The sequence below is a fragment of the Panicum virgatum genome, chromosome 3N (genome assembly GCF_016808335.1).
Source record: "Panicum virgatum strain AP13 chromosome 3N, P.virgatum_v5, whole genome shotgun sequence".
Taxonomy (NCBI): domain Eukaryota; kingdom Viridiplantae; phylum Streptophyta; class Magnoliopsida; order Poales; family Poaceae; genus Panicum; species Panicum virgatum.
Window position 1 is genome coordinate 19,436,597 of NC_053147.1, and position 11,040 is coordinate 19,447,636.

The following is an 11,040-nucleotide window of genomic DNA, read 5'->3' on the forward strand; positions in this document are numbered from 1 at the left end:
AGTAATTCCTCCTCTGTCCTCTCCGGTCGCTGAAAGTGTTTCCACGGCCGTTCAGTCCTTTGGGACGGTAGGGGAGAGCGAAGTGGCATTCAAACCAGTTCAGAGAAGGAACGCGTCCGAGTCTGCAGACTGTATCTGCTGCTGTGATCCTTCGCTTTCTCGGGTTGCAGCCCGCACGTCACGCTCGGCGGCCGTGGATCTGTTGACTCGCTTGGATTCGTTCCCATTCCCGGGCCGGACCACGCGGAGGAGGACCGGAGGCCGGACCGGTCCGATGCTCCGATGCGCGCTCTATCGGTGATGGCTACGGTCTCGTCTCCTAGCCGCGCCCCTACGACCCTGATCTCGCAACGCCCAACCGCCGCCGCTCATGGGACCGTGACGGCGTGACCTCACCGCGCGACACTGGCGCACCGTGACACTGCATCTCGTCGCCGTCGTCTGAGGCTGTGTGCACGGCACGCCTCGGGTGCTTGGAGGAACTAAACTTCAGGGCATTGATGGACGCACGGCGGAACGCGTGAAATGCCCGACCGGCGTTAAAAGACGCAGCGATTCAGTGTCGAGAGGAGACGGATTTTCGTTGAGATGGGCGGTGTTTCCTCCGTTGCAAAATTGACCGGGCCTTGGGATGGATGGATGGCTTGGGGGGTACTGTACTGATGGGGTTTGTGGAATAGGACTCGGCACCGTCCATTGACGAAACAACAGTAGGCACCGGTTTTTTTTTTTTTTTTGAAAGTTAGCACCTATCACCTGAAACAGGCGTTACACGATCAAACCACTCGATTATACCAGCAGCGTGGGTGGGGGTCGCATTTACATTTTACAGGCCTTAATCCAAACAGGTCCTACAGCTAGCACACGAAGTTCAGGTGTTGCCGCATGCCCGCACAGTAGTGTGTACTCCTGCTCATCGTTCAACGGAAGACGACGTCGTAGCTAACATAGCTTACGCTGCAAGTGAAAATCGATTGCAAATAAAAGGGGCAAGTGGAAAAGCACGACAAAGAAAGGGTAACAGCCTACTACTCGAGAACAAACTACAACAAGGGCCGGGACATCGACGTTACGAGAAATTTGTCTTGCATGAAAAGCGCAACGATCTTGTTCTATCAGGGGAGCCAAACAAGTACAAAACCAACAACGAAACAATGTCCTCAGCTCACATTACACCAAGGTTTGGTACAACATCCTATCAAATAAAAAAAAGGTTTGGTATTACACGCGGCCCATCTTGCAAGTTACAAGAACATCAACAGCGATGACAGCAGCACATCTTCTCCATACTATCATAGCAGCACCCTGCTGTTGCTCCGGAGCCTTGGGTTTTTGCAACGGAACCCTTACTGCAATCATGCAATGACAAGTCGGTACAAATAAATCTGAAGGATAACTCCTAGCGAGAGCGCCCCAGGAATCGAGGGGAAGCTCTCATTGGCTGAAGAACAGGGAACCAATTGCCCCCAGAAAACTGAATGCTGTGCTTGTTAGTTGACTGACATGATCTAGTGAGAGCTGGCTGACATGCAATCGTCTATGTTTTTTACTTTTTTAGGATGGCCACCAATGTAAAGCCGTACAAAGCCAAAGTTCCAAGGCTCAGTGCTGCAGCAAAATCACGACCTGACTTGGACATTTCGGGAGGAGTTCATATTCTGGCTGTTGACTTCGGCTAGAATTTCATCTGCCCTTTTTCTTCTTCATTATTTCCCGCTGTATTGCCTTTTGCCTTGCCTTGTCTGCAAGGTCGAGCCCTGGAACCTGCTCCTCAGCAGAATCAACTTTGGATCCTCTCACATCACCTCCGGAGGCATTCTTGCCACGATTCTTTCTTGATCCAACTTTTGGAGAGCCCAATTTTCCAGAGATGGTAGCATCCTTGTTTCTGCCTATATTAGGTTTTTCCATCTCCGTCCCCTCAGGTTTGTTGAGTTGCGTGCCAGCTGCCATTGGACTATCTGTATTCTCAGGTCTATGATTATCTGGACAGATGCCTTTCCTGGAAGAAGTTACCTTTGCGAAATGACGCCTACTTTCAAACCATTTGCTAACCTGTCACCAGAATGCACAGCGAGGGTTAAAGCCAATGCTAAAATATCCATGACAAACATACAATCAGAAAACTATGACGATGGGGAAATAACCTGCTGGAATGTGAGCCCTAGTTCTTCTGCCAGGCTTTCTTTGACAGAACGACTAGGGTATTGATCTGTCTTAAAATGTTCATGTAGCTTCTGCAAACAAAATGATGAGCATCAACTTAGTCGATGAAGTAAAGCTGTGTAAAATGGTAACTTCTGCTCAACTGATTCTGGCGAACCATGAAAAAATTTCACTGTACCTGATTGATTACTGGACCAAAATGTCCTTTTCTAGTTGCACTGTTGCTGCCATTAGATCCATCTCCATGTTTCTTATCAACTGAACCATGAAGAGAATCAGGATGCAAGCTTTTTCCTGCAGGAGAATCAGCTCCAATCTCTTCATTGCCTTTTGTTGGTGTGTTTTTCCCAGACCATTCTTCATCGTCACTAGAATCAGACGGTGCTTCACCATAAGCCTCCTTTTGAGTCCAGCAAGAATAGGAATGTCATGATCATAAAGCATAGGTCATATGCAAGCATGCACCCAAGAGAGCATGTAACCTCTTATTAAAAAAAACAAGAAAGAGAAGAAGAGAACGTGTAGCCCCTACCAACAACTTATCTCAAGCAACATTACCATAGTACATACAATTGCTCAATGGTTACTGAGTTTTTTTTAATAAGAATGGTTACTGAGTTTAATTGCCCAAATCAGCATCAAGATTGAATGCAGCAGTACATGAGAACCTATCCTGTGATACAAACCCTTATGCGGTGTTGAATGCAAACTTCATAAAAAATATGGATAGATAGAGCATGAAAGTATCTACCATCATGCAAAGCTTGAGGTTGAACAAAAACTTGTGCAAAGAGAAACAAAAAAGAGAAATCATCCCTTAAATAGTTGCGGGTGCAACTGTTCAGGGCTGATCGCAACCCGCAACTATTAAAGTACCGATTTCTCTTTTTCAGTTTCTCCTTGCACAAGTTCTTTTTCAACCTCAAACTTTGCAATGATGATACTAGTGCTCTATTCATCTATATCCTTTTGATGAATGTTTCATACAAATAGTTTTGGTGCTACTGTGTTTGGTAGCACGGTAGCACCACAAGCTGTGGTAACATAGCATGTGTTCTCTGGTAGCACATGTTGTACCATTTTATCAATTACTAAAATGTGCACAGATGTCTAAGCTAAGATCACATCTAATAATGATGTTTGTCTCCACAACTACTTAGTTTATATAATTGAACTTTCGAATTTGTCTAGTTCCTGCAAGAAAGTTAGCATTTGACTGGATGAAAAATAAAACACTACATGTGTTATTCAAGGCTAAAAAAGTTATAAAATCAGGCACACATACAGGTTGAGGGCATACATCATATAGTTTTTTGTAGTCCAACCGTTCAGACTGCCGTCTCCCTGAAACTGGTAAAACCACACTCTGGTCCATTTCAGTCTCCATAGGGTCACCATTGGAATTTTCTGTGTCAGCCTGAGCAGTGCTTCTTTCCATATCATCCACCTTAACATCAGGTAATGGAGGTGATGAAACTTCATCATGTCCACCAGATTTTGCAATCTCCTTGCAGAAATCATCAGAGTCAGATGTGAAGTCCGACCCATCTGAAGTTGATTTATTCTTTTGGATATCTCTATCAGAATCATTATCTGAATCAGGACCTGCTGGATCATAGTCATCATCCTCTGAATCCTCAGAAGGTAATCCCAGGTCATCGACCTTCTTTTTGTCCGTTGTCAAAGGTCCCGAACCATCAGAATCAGAAGAGGTCAAAAAGTTTGAGTTGTCAGAGTCTGATCCTCCATCCTCATCCTCTTCCTCTTCGGAAGATCCTTCTTCCTTGCTAGCCACATGCTCTTCGGACATATTGGGGTCAAAGTCATTGTCATCTGAATCATCTGATGGAAGATCAAACGCGTCATCTTGCTTAGAGCCATTTGCCAAAGCAGCAGCCTCTGGAAAGACTTTCTGCAAAAATAAATGTAATACTAAGGTCATTTGTTATTTAAACTCACTGGAGGAGTGGAGGTCAAGGCAGTAAATTGTTACTAAGGGATATATTACCTCCCAAGAGTCGTCAATGGAGAGATCACTTCCCTGAAGTTCATTTATTATGTCTATACAGTCTAACTTGCAATCACATGCAGGGCAAAGCCAACCTTCATCTCCTTCGGGGACTACAAATGAATGATGCTCATGAATGAATGCAGAAGCAAGAATTACTTTAGATACTATGAAAGAGAAAAATGAATATTACTATCTTCAGTACGCAAAGGAGGATTTAAACAGTTCTGGTGGAACCCTCTGTCACAAGCTCCATCACAGAGAATGATATCATTACCCAATGTAACATCCTTCAAGCCACAAGTGGCACAAAAAATCTGCGATATAGGAGACATTGTCACTGATTAGAATGTTGTGCATAACAGAAAACAATTACCAGAGAATAAAGACACACTGATGGAATCAAAATAACATGCTGCCTTACATCTTCACAAGATATCTCTCCTTCAGAATCAAATAAAGACTCATCAATCTTCCCCTTAGTGAGGAGAGAATCAAGATTCTGGAAGACTTCCCGTATTCTCAGCTTGCATCGCAAAATTTCCGCCTTCGCTCGTTCAAGCTCCTTCTCAGGTCTTATCTTATCCAAACTGCATGCTTGTTCATAAGCGACAGTTAGTTTATATTGTATTTGAAACTTCAATGAACTCAAAATCTATAGAAAAGTCATAGCAGAAGCAACATCCCAAGATGGTTTCTGTTAAACGCCAAGTTCAAAGGAGCAAAAATAACAAAACCTGCGCATCTGATCAACAACTAAGCCAAATATAAAATAAGTGAACCAAGCACACATCCTGGCTGGAAGGGAGAGGAGGCAGAAATGATAATTATATATATAAAGGGAACATAGCCAGTGAAGGCTCGAGATAAAAAATGGTGAAACCATAAATTTCACTATTTCAATAATGATTAAACATGTGTGAATTATGATACAAAAGCCCCATCATTAAGGCTGGAAGATATCAGAACATGGAATTCAGGCGCAAATTGATGGGAAGCTAAGGAATGTTGCAAATTCAGGCGTAAATTGTAAAGATAGTAAAACCTATTTGTTAGTTCTGTTGCACATAACACTTTTGTGGTTGGTTACCAAGTAAATTTTAAGATTTTCGCCAGCACATAATACAAAGCCTGACTATATTTGGTACCTCTGGCTACCCACAGGGAGTGAAGAATCAATACTTCAAGTAAACACCTTTGAAACATTAAAAGAATTAAAATTCATAACACACAAGCAACTCAAATTCAAAATAACAATTCAGAGTGACAAACCTTTGATTTTTCCAGCCTTCACTAGCATAAGCTTCAATCAGGCTTTGTTCGTAGTTCATCCGATTCAAAATGTATCTAACACGTTTACGAATTTGTGAAAACTCGTCTGTCGAACTTTTGTTTGTGTTTGTGGGTCTGCCCCTTTTTCTTCTTTTTGCTGCTGGTTCTGCTGGTTGTACTGGAGTCTGTGCATGTTCAGTAGGTTTTGTCTTTGAACTTGAAGTGGAGCGAAGCATCCTGACATTATTACCAGATGACCTCAAAGTATATGTTTGACCTGTTAGTCCTTGGGAGCCTTTTTTGCCTCTGTTTGCTGCCCTTTTATAATTTTTCCTTATACCCATGGTATTTTGCATTGTTTGAGATGGAGACATAACATGATGCTCAACGGCCTCAGGATTTTGACTAGAGCTCACACCATTTTTAATCTCACCGTTGCCTTCAACAGGACAAGGAGTATTTTTGTCCATAGTATGTTCACCAAAATTTCATCAATTTACAGTAAACAAATAAAGCAGCATCAGAAAACCATCTTCCTGTGGACCACAATGAAATATAGCTGAGCCAGATTCACCAGCACCTTGCAACCTACAGCAAATAAATAAAGACGAAGAATGAATACGTGGACTCAAGAGTCAAGTCAAGTATCCTATTAAAGTATAAAGTTTTACAAACCCCTGGTTTGAACAAGGTTTGATACGTTCCCCATGATTCGAAATTAGACTGAGTCGATGATCATTTTGGTTGAAAATAAACAAGCACAGCCATCACTACTAAGAGATTAGCCGCAACAAACAGCCCTCAGGGAACGCACTTGACTGATCTTGAGGCCACACGTGTGCCTCCTAGCTCCCCTTACCAATGTTTGCTTCATGCGCCAAGCTTTCAACAGAGTCACCCATTTCTTCTATCAAAACTGAAAGCGGCAGCATCGCTTTGATTTCTCTAGCCAACTCATTATGCGACACTGTACATTACTGGATATTTAAAGCATTCAACTAGATCATAAACTCGCCTCATACTTTTTTGTTTGTTATCTGACTTATGCATGGGCATTAAGAACATGCGACGAACCTCCACTAAACTATACTCGTATAATTAGTTTCTCAAGTACACATGGTTGCCTATGGACAAAGCCACAAAGGAACCACATGATAACTAAAAGAAGAGCTATGTCTTGAAAGCTAAAGCAAACACTAAAAGAACTACATTCTGGAATCGCATAAGAACAAACAGGAAAGAACCCTTTTCAAAAATTGAATGAAAAAACAAAATTCAGCTGGCACTTTCTTATAGAAACAAGAACTTCTTAGGATCTAAAGAGGAATTATATAGTACTTTCATGAGAATTGTTGTAATGTCAACAAGGATGGCAAAAAAAAACTGGGTTCCAAAACAAAGAACTTTCTTATAAAAAAAATCAAGCAAGCGACAATAAAAAGAGGTGCATGTTCTATTCGGATATTTCCAAAACAATAATGCATTGGCAACTTCAGTATTGTAAAATTCATACGAGGAATGAAAATAAAAGGCAAGAAAAAGCAAGGTGCGCTCAAGCCCATGCCACGTCTCACTCCACGACAACACAAAAAAAAAAGATCTCAGCTCACAGCCCATCTCTTGCTTCCACGTGTCGTGAACCATGCACTTCTCAATCTCTCCCTCTTAACATGCCATGCAATGCTGGGTGGAGACCATTTTTATTGCAGGCAACTTTGGCATAGTATTACCAGGCGCATCGAATATGAAAGGGGAAAAAAACAGACTGGCCACTGTATATCCATTCTACACACCATCTTGATCTCCTATGCACACTGAGTTATCTTCAGCATGGCAATTCTAGTAACGATTTGGACATATCATCGTAGCAGTAACAATTTGGACATGATAGTCACCTGTTCTAATGTCAGCCAATTCCAACTAGACAACTGGTCCCAAATCTACCTGCATTGTTCAGCTCCTACACATTCCCAGGATATATGCTACCAGTAGTCATCTATCTCTACAGCGTGCAGAGCTATCCATGAGGCCCTGAATCCACAAAATTCATGCTGGAAGCTCATAACCCCCCACGCCCCAAAGGATAAGGGGAATAGGGATTGCATAACGGTGGGCTGAGCAAGTGAATTTCCTGGCAACCAGCCAAACCAACAAGCTCAAAAGTGCGACATTCCACCATACGCCCGGATCTCTAGACCAAAGGAACCATCGGAACCCTAGAAACTACACCCCTCAATGTGACCTCCCGCCTCCGCACGCCAGAGCACCAACCAGACCCCCACACTCCGAAATCCCCACGAGTTCGTGCAGAAACAGAGCTCAAACCCCAAACCCCGACCGGAATCACGTCGCCCCACGCAACAACCTCTAGCTCCCTCCGCAGAACAGCTAGACCCCCTGAGCAAGCCGCCCCGCGCCGCCCCGAGAGACTGAATCGCGAGACGCGGCCGCGCGAATCCAAGCTCCGAGCGTCGGTTCGACTACAGCTGGAGGGACGAGAGGGGCGCGCGCGCGGAGGGAGACGGAGACGGTAGCGGAGCCGGAGCGAGGAGGGGCCAGATGCGGGTCAAGGCACTCACCGGGCGAGCGGGCAACGACGCAACGCCGCGAAGAAGCTTCCAGCTCCAGGCCCGGAGGCTCTATCTCTCTCGTCTCGTCTCCCGCGAGGGGCGGGCGCGGGGGAGGACGGACGGGGACGGCGTGAGCCAAGAGCGATGCGGCGGGCGGAATAAAAAGGCGTGCGGCGCGCCCGCTCGGCTCAGCCGCCGAAGAAGGCAAATGGGCTCGCGTGTGCCAATCTGGGCGCTCAGCATTTGGCTAGTCTATCGGGCCGAGTCGGCCTGCTGGGCCGCCCTAATGGACCGAAACGCCAAATGAGGTTGCAGCCCATGTATCAAGTTTCGCCTGCTCTCTCTCTCTCTCTCTCTCTCTCTCTCTCTCTCTCTCTCTCTCTCTCTCTCTCTCTCTCTCTCTCAATTATACATGACAGATTTTTCGCCGTCTTCGAAAGCTACGGCGACTACACCTACACATACGCGTAGGATCCCCACATACACACGTAACATGCGATAGGGTTCGTTCGTACAAAAACGCAGCAATGTACACATGGTGGCAACTGGCAAGGCCTTTTGCTTCGGCATCCTACAGGAGTTTGTAGTATTCAAGGGAATTCCAGATACGGACATCATTTTTTGTTTTTGGTTTTTTGGTTCGGATCCATTCCAAACGCAACTTTCTTTTTTGTGCCCGATGTGACGCTCCTCGGACTGTTCGGTGCCGTCGCCGTCGAGAGAGTGAACGGCCGCCACTTATTGGGTGAGCGATCGCCGCCGATCGGCATCTATCGTTCGATCGACCGATGCTGACAAACCCGTCCACGAAAGTCCAATCGCGACAAGAACGTCTCCGTCGACCTCCCTCTCGATCGCTCAAACTTTCTAGATCGGTGTGTGTCTAGAAACTAACCTCGAAGTTATCATCGATGTTTTCCCAAACATAACATGCACGCGCTACAATTTTGGGAATCTAATACTCCGTTTCAAATGAAAAACACGCCTCTCTGGAAAATTTGGAAATCAAATAGCCGATTTGAAATGCAAAATTGTTCGGCTCGGCCAGCTTAGCTACTGATGTGATGATCCGGCGGCGTCGACCCGTTCGGTACGGGCATCCTCGCCGGAGGGTAGACGCCGCGCCGCCGCCTGCGCGTACGGCGTGTAGGTAGCTCGTCGTCAGGTCTCGAGGAACCCGGTCATGCGGAGCACGGCAGTGCGCACGGACTGGAGGTCGCGGCCCTTGAGCGTGCGCCCCTGCCCCTCGCACACGGACGAGGCCGCCCGCCCCTCCTGGCACCGCCGCCTCGCCGCCAGCACCACGTGGGGCGGCACGAACGCCGACGCGGACTCCTCGCTGTCGTAGCAGCTCCGGGCCCACGGGGGCGGGCCGCCGCTGCCGGTCGACCCCGCGCGGACGATGCCCAGGGGCGCCGACGAGCCTGCGCGACGACGACGCGCGTCGCCTCCGCGCGGGGCGTCGCCGCCGGCGCCCTGCGGCTGCTTGCCCACCGCCTCGAGCTGCTGATGGCGGCAGTGGTTCGCTTGACAATCGTCGTCGTGGTCCGGCCACAGCACGTCGGCTTCCTGGAGCTCCTCCATCTCCATCGCCGCCGCCGGAGCTAAGCACATCGGATCTGCACGCGTTCTTGGGTTGCTGCTTTGCGTCTGTGGTCTGTGGATGATGTGATCGTTGCCCGATCTGCGCGCGGCGACGTGCGCATATATAGGGGAAGCACGCCGCGGGCCCGGGCCGGGCGCTGATGGTGTGATGCTACAGTGAGCACACGAGGGAGTAACAATGGCGTCACCCGGGCGGCGTGCGCGGATGACTGCTGCACGCCGGCCGGGGATCCAACGGCCGACCAGGCGCGCGGAAGGTTTCTCGGCTCCTGAATTCGTAACGGCGCCAGGGCTTTAGGCCGGCGCCCGCTGCAAGTTACTACTATTTCGAGGGGGCTAGCCGAACTTCCTGGCCGGCACACGCTGCGCTCGTGTGCACCGGAGGCGTCCTCGTGTCAGCATGCGGCGACATTTGAAGTGCACGCGCCGTCCTTTCAGAAAGAAAAAAAAAACTGAGAGAGAGAAATTTGAAAACATATCACGCAGGTTTTGTTTCTGAATGACAACATCTCACAGATGGTGGAAAACCAACATCACCCTGGCTTGAATTGCATTGCATTCGCGTGCCAAATATAATGCAAACGATCACAGGAGGAGGGGCACGCTCCGATACTACTGGATATGAGTATAATAATTAGCCAGAGATAACTTGGTCATGATGGAATAATTAATCTTGTAGAATTGTGGCTCTGCGCGATATGGTGAACACGCTGCAGCCCAGTCATTGTTTGGTGCCCATGCATTCTGATGAATGAGGTTAGCTAACAACGTGTACGGCACTTGCACAAAGATAAGACTGGTCAGAGCTGCAGGTTACTGGCCGACTTTAATTAAGTACCGAGTACTGGGCCGGGTATTATATGGACCAAGGCTGAGGAGTACCGGTACTATGCTTGTGCATTATGTCTCCAATGAAGACATCTCCAACCAGCTAGTACTCTCTCTCGTTTCTCTTTTGATAGAACTATGATAGAACCATTTTTTTAAATTTTCTGTGTTATTATTAGTTCTATTCTGTTTGAGTTATCGTCTCAAGTCTGACATGCACAGACATTTCAGTTGCCATGCAGAACAATTCCTTTAAGGAAAAAAAACAAGTGTACGCAGATGATAGAGAGTTCTCGTGGAAAACCCTTTCCCCTAACGAAGAGTCCCTATAGAAAAAAAACTAACGAGAAGTACACTAATTGGATGGTAAGCATGATCCTTTTTTATCACTAACGAAGAGTACCCAAGGTGAAATAATAAGTATATAAAAAAAGAATGAAGAAAATATATCATTAACTAGTACTGCACACCAACATTATTATACTGAGGAAGGGAAGGGAAGAGAGTGTTGTTGACAACCAAATTCGGAAAACAGTAACAGAAACAGCATCTGTTGAAGAGGTAGCAATAGTAATATAATATAGCCTATCG

At 46.5% G+C, this 11,040-nt stretch overlaps 2 protein-coding genes across 2 annotated transcripts; both read right to left on the bottom strand.

Moving 5' to 3' along the window:
- Positions 1-1,069: 1,069 nt before the first annotated feature.
- Positions 1,070-8,175, bottom strand: LOC120664904 (homeobox protein HOX1A-like). Its single transcript, XM_039944289.1, has 9 exons — positions 8,026-8,175; positions 5,447-6,034; positions 4,599-4,764; positions 4,368-4,491; positions 4,175-4,287; positions 3,467-4,078; positions 2,345-2,566; positions 2,148-2,237; positions 1,070-2,055 (listed from the first exon to the last, which is right to left on the bottom strand). Exons 2-9 carry the CDS (start codon positions 5,914-5,916, stop codon positions 1,684-1,686), a joined length of 2,169 nt encoding a protein of 722 aa, XP_039800223.1. The 5' UTR covers positions 5,917-6,034; positions 8,026-8,175; the 3' UTR covers positions 1,070-1,683.
- Positions 8,176-8,559: 384 nt separating this feature from the next.
- On the bottom strand, positions 8,560-9,894 carry LOC120664905. Its single transcript, XM_039944290.1, has one exon. The coding sequence runs from the start codon at positions 9,628-9,630 to the stop codon at positions 9,178-9,180; it is 453 nt and encodes a 150-aa protein (XP_039800224.1). The 5' UTR covers positions 9,631-9,894; the 3' UTR covers positions 8,560-9,177.
- Between the last annotated feature and the right edge of the window lie 1,146 nt (positions 9,895-11,040).